The following is a 2,259-nucleotide window of genomic DNA, read 5'->3' as shown; positions in this document are numbered from 1 at the left end:
AGTACAGCTCCCACCACCTGAAGAATAAGTCTCTTTCGAGAATCTGTTACAAATGATAATAATGTATCCTACACTATTTTACTTGAAAGTGGAGACTTGATGAAGGGATTGCCATTGGGATTCGAACAGAAGATATGTTACAAATGACAGTTATTCTACATTATTTTACTGAAATCCCTGAAACAATAATCAATCTCGCCAGTCATACATTTAGCTTTGAGTGAGCCTCAACCTCTTCTGAAGCAAATAATCAATCGTGCCAGTCATACATTCAGCTTTGATTGAGCATCAACCTCTTCTGATAAATATAAGTTAGTTTACTCATGAAATGTATATCATTCGGTTTCTATAGGTTTAGTTCACATCACATTTCAGATTCAAACTTCACTAGAAAGACTCAGAATGAAAGGGCGTCCAAGTTCATCCTTGCATCCAACAATAATACTGGTATAAGTGCATTTGAAACTACTCTATCACCCCCTTGAAGGATTCTCTATTGACTCTGTCTCCGTGGAGGGGGATAGCTCTCTGGCATTGTTCTCCTCTACACCACTCCCATGGAAAGGATGGGGAACATGAACTGACAGCTCCTCATGTTCAGGCATGGTCATATTCTCTGCTGATAATGGCTATGGCTTCTCAGTAAGCTGTTACCTGAATGTTATGGGAATTGTTTTCCCTGTCCATTGTAACTCTCTAGTTTTATTGTTGCTGCCTTATTCAGATGGGCATTTCTGAACTAGGATTACCTGCTAATAATCTGAATGAAAATAATGATGAGCCCCATTACGAAGGTTTGGTCGATTCCAGGCTGCACAACAAGGCTGAGAACATCGTTTCCTAACATGATGCCCGTTTTCGCTTGTTTTCGTGTTACCTGCACCATTGACGGAGTGATTGAATACCTGTCGCCTACCGAATACACCCGACCCTACTATACATTAATAATCAAAACGAATATCATTATCGATTAAGTTATGTTCGAGAAGAGCAAACCTGAGCAATAATTTCTCGAGAGGCCCCAAATACAGTGAATTTGGAGCTTGGTTCGCAGCGGGATCCCTCGATTTCATAGTCGCAAAGATTCGTATTCCGTCTCTCTATAGGGTTTAACACTACTTTGGCATAGGGTCTGTTCGAAAAGAGTGCCAACACAGACTGTACAACGCTAAATGCTGGCTTAATCCCACACCCATAAGAATCTCCTTTAAATGCTTCCCATCGATCGTTAAAACTCAATTTCTGCAAAACCCACAAACGTTTTCAGTCAACATGAGAAAACCTATAAAATGCGTTCAATGTGCATGACATCGGAATTCAAAAATACCTTGTGGCGGATAGTGAGAAGAATGTTCCCCACAGAATCCATGAGAAAGAGTAGGCGTTTGGCATGAGACGAGTAATTATCAACTCTGAATACCAGTTTTCCTAAGGAATCAAAGACATTGAAACCATTGGCATTGAACATGAGAGATCTCTTCCAAACTGTGAAGGTCGCAGGAGAGAAAGCGGGAGAGGGAGAGCGACAGTGCTCTGCACAAAACTTATGACGGTCGCCAGTGGAAACTGAAACCCCTTGTTGGGATGAGACACGAGGATGCACGAGCGGCATCCTTCCTGGCTCGATCACCAATGCACGTGGATGAAGAGGAGGTCGGAGCCACTTCAACCAGGATTCAAAACATATCATGGTTACCCGTGGGAACTGAAACTCCTTTTGTTGGGAGAAGACACGATCATGCACCTGAGGCATTCTTCGAAAATTCGATCACCAATGCACGGAGATGAAGAGGACGTCGTAGAGACTTCAACCTCGATTCAACTTACATAAATTAATATTGTTGAGCATGGAGATTTATAACACTTTTCTGTAAGTGTTTTTTTAAACAATACTATGATACTATGGGCAAATACCATAGATACCACATATTTATAAAACCATTCCACCTGGATTCAACTAACAGAAATTAATATTGTTGAGTATGGAGATTTATTCCACCTTCCTATAAATTGTAAATAGGTATTTTTTTAAGGATACTATGGACAAATACTATCCATTAATAACACCATATATCAATAAAACTATTAATGATACCATATATCTATAAAACCATAACTTATTCGTAATATTTTTTAATTCATAAACAAACTAATGTCAATTTTTATTTTATTAAATAAAATAAAATAATAAATAATAAATAATAAATTAGTTATTATTCTTTTGAAAAAGCACTTTTTGTTGAAGCTTATTATTCTAAT

General features: G+C 38.3%; 1 protein-coding gene across 1 annotated transcript; it reads right to left on the bottom strand.

The window, feature by feature from the left end:
• Positions 1-266: 266 nt before the first annotated feature.
• LOC149175535 (protein LURP-one-related 8-like) lies at positions 267-1,751 on the bottom strand. The gene is made up of 3 exons (XM_089422876.1): positions 1,328-1,751; positions 997-1,242; positions 267-877 (listed from the first exon to the last, which is right to left on the bottom strand). The coding sequence occupies exons 1-3, from the start codon at positions 1,688-1,690 to the stop codon at positions 746-748; spliced, it is 741 nt and encodes a 246-aa protein (XP_089279002.1). The 5' UTR covers positions 1,691-1,751; the 3' UTR covers positions 267-745.
• Between the last annotated feature and the right edge of the window lie 508 nt (positions 1,752-2,259).

The sequence above is a fragment of the Pinus tabuliformis genome, chromosome 4_1 (assembly GCF_031772625.1).
Source record: "Pinus tabuliformis cultivar Carrire ecotype Pingquan chromosome 4_1, CPIR1, whole genome shotgun sequence".
NCBI lineage: Eukaryota > Viridiplantae > Streptophyta > Pinopsida > Pinales > Pinaceae > Pinus > Pinus tabuliformis.
The sequence above is the reverse complement of the archived record's forward strand: the minus strand, read 5'-3'. Positions and strand labels throughout refer to the sequence as shown.

Coding starts and splice junctions, on each gene's coding strand:
- LOC149175535 (XM_089422876.1), bottom strand. CDS start 1,690: ATGATATGTTTTGAATCCTGGTTGAAGTGGCTCCGACCTCCTCTTCAT. Junction 1,243..1,327: donor TTCTCACTATCCGCCACAAG/GTATTTTTGAAT, acceptor TGGGTTTTGCAG/AAATTGAGTTTTAACGATCG. Junction 878..996: donor CTCGAGAAATTATTGCTCAG/GTTTGCTCTTCT, acceptor TCAATGGTGCAG/GTAACACGAAAACAAGCGAA.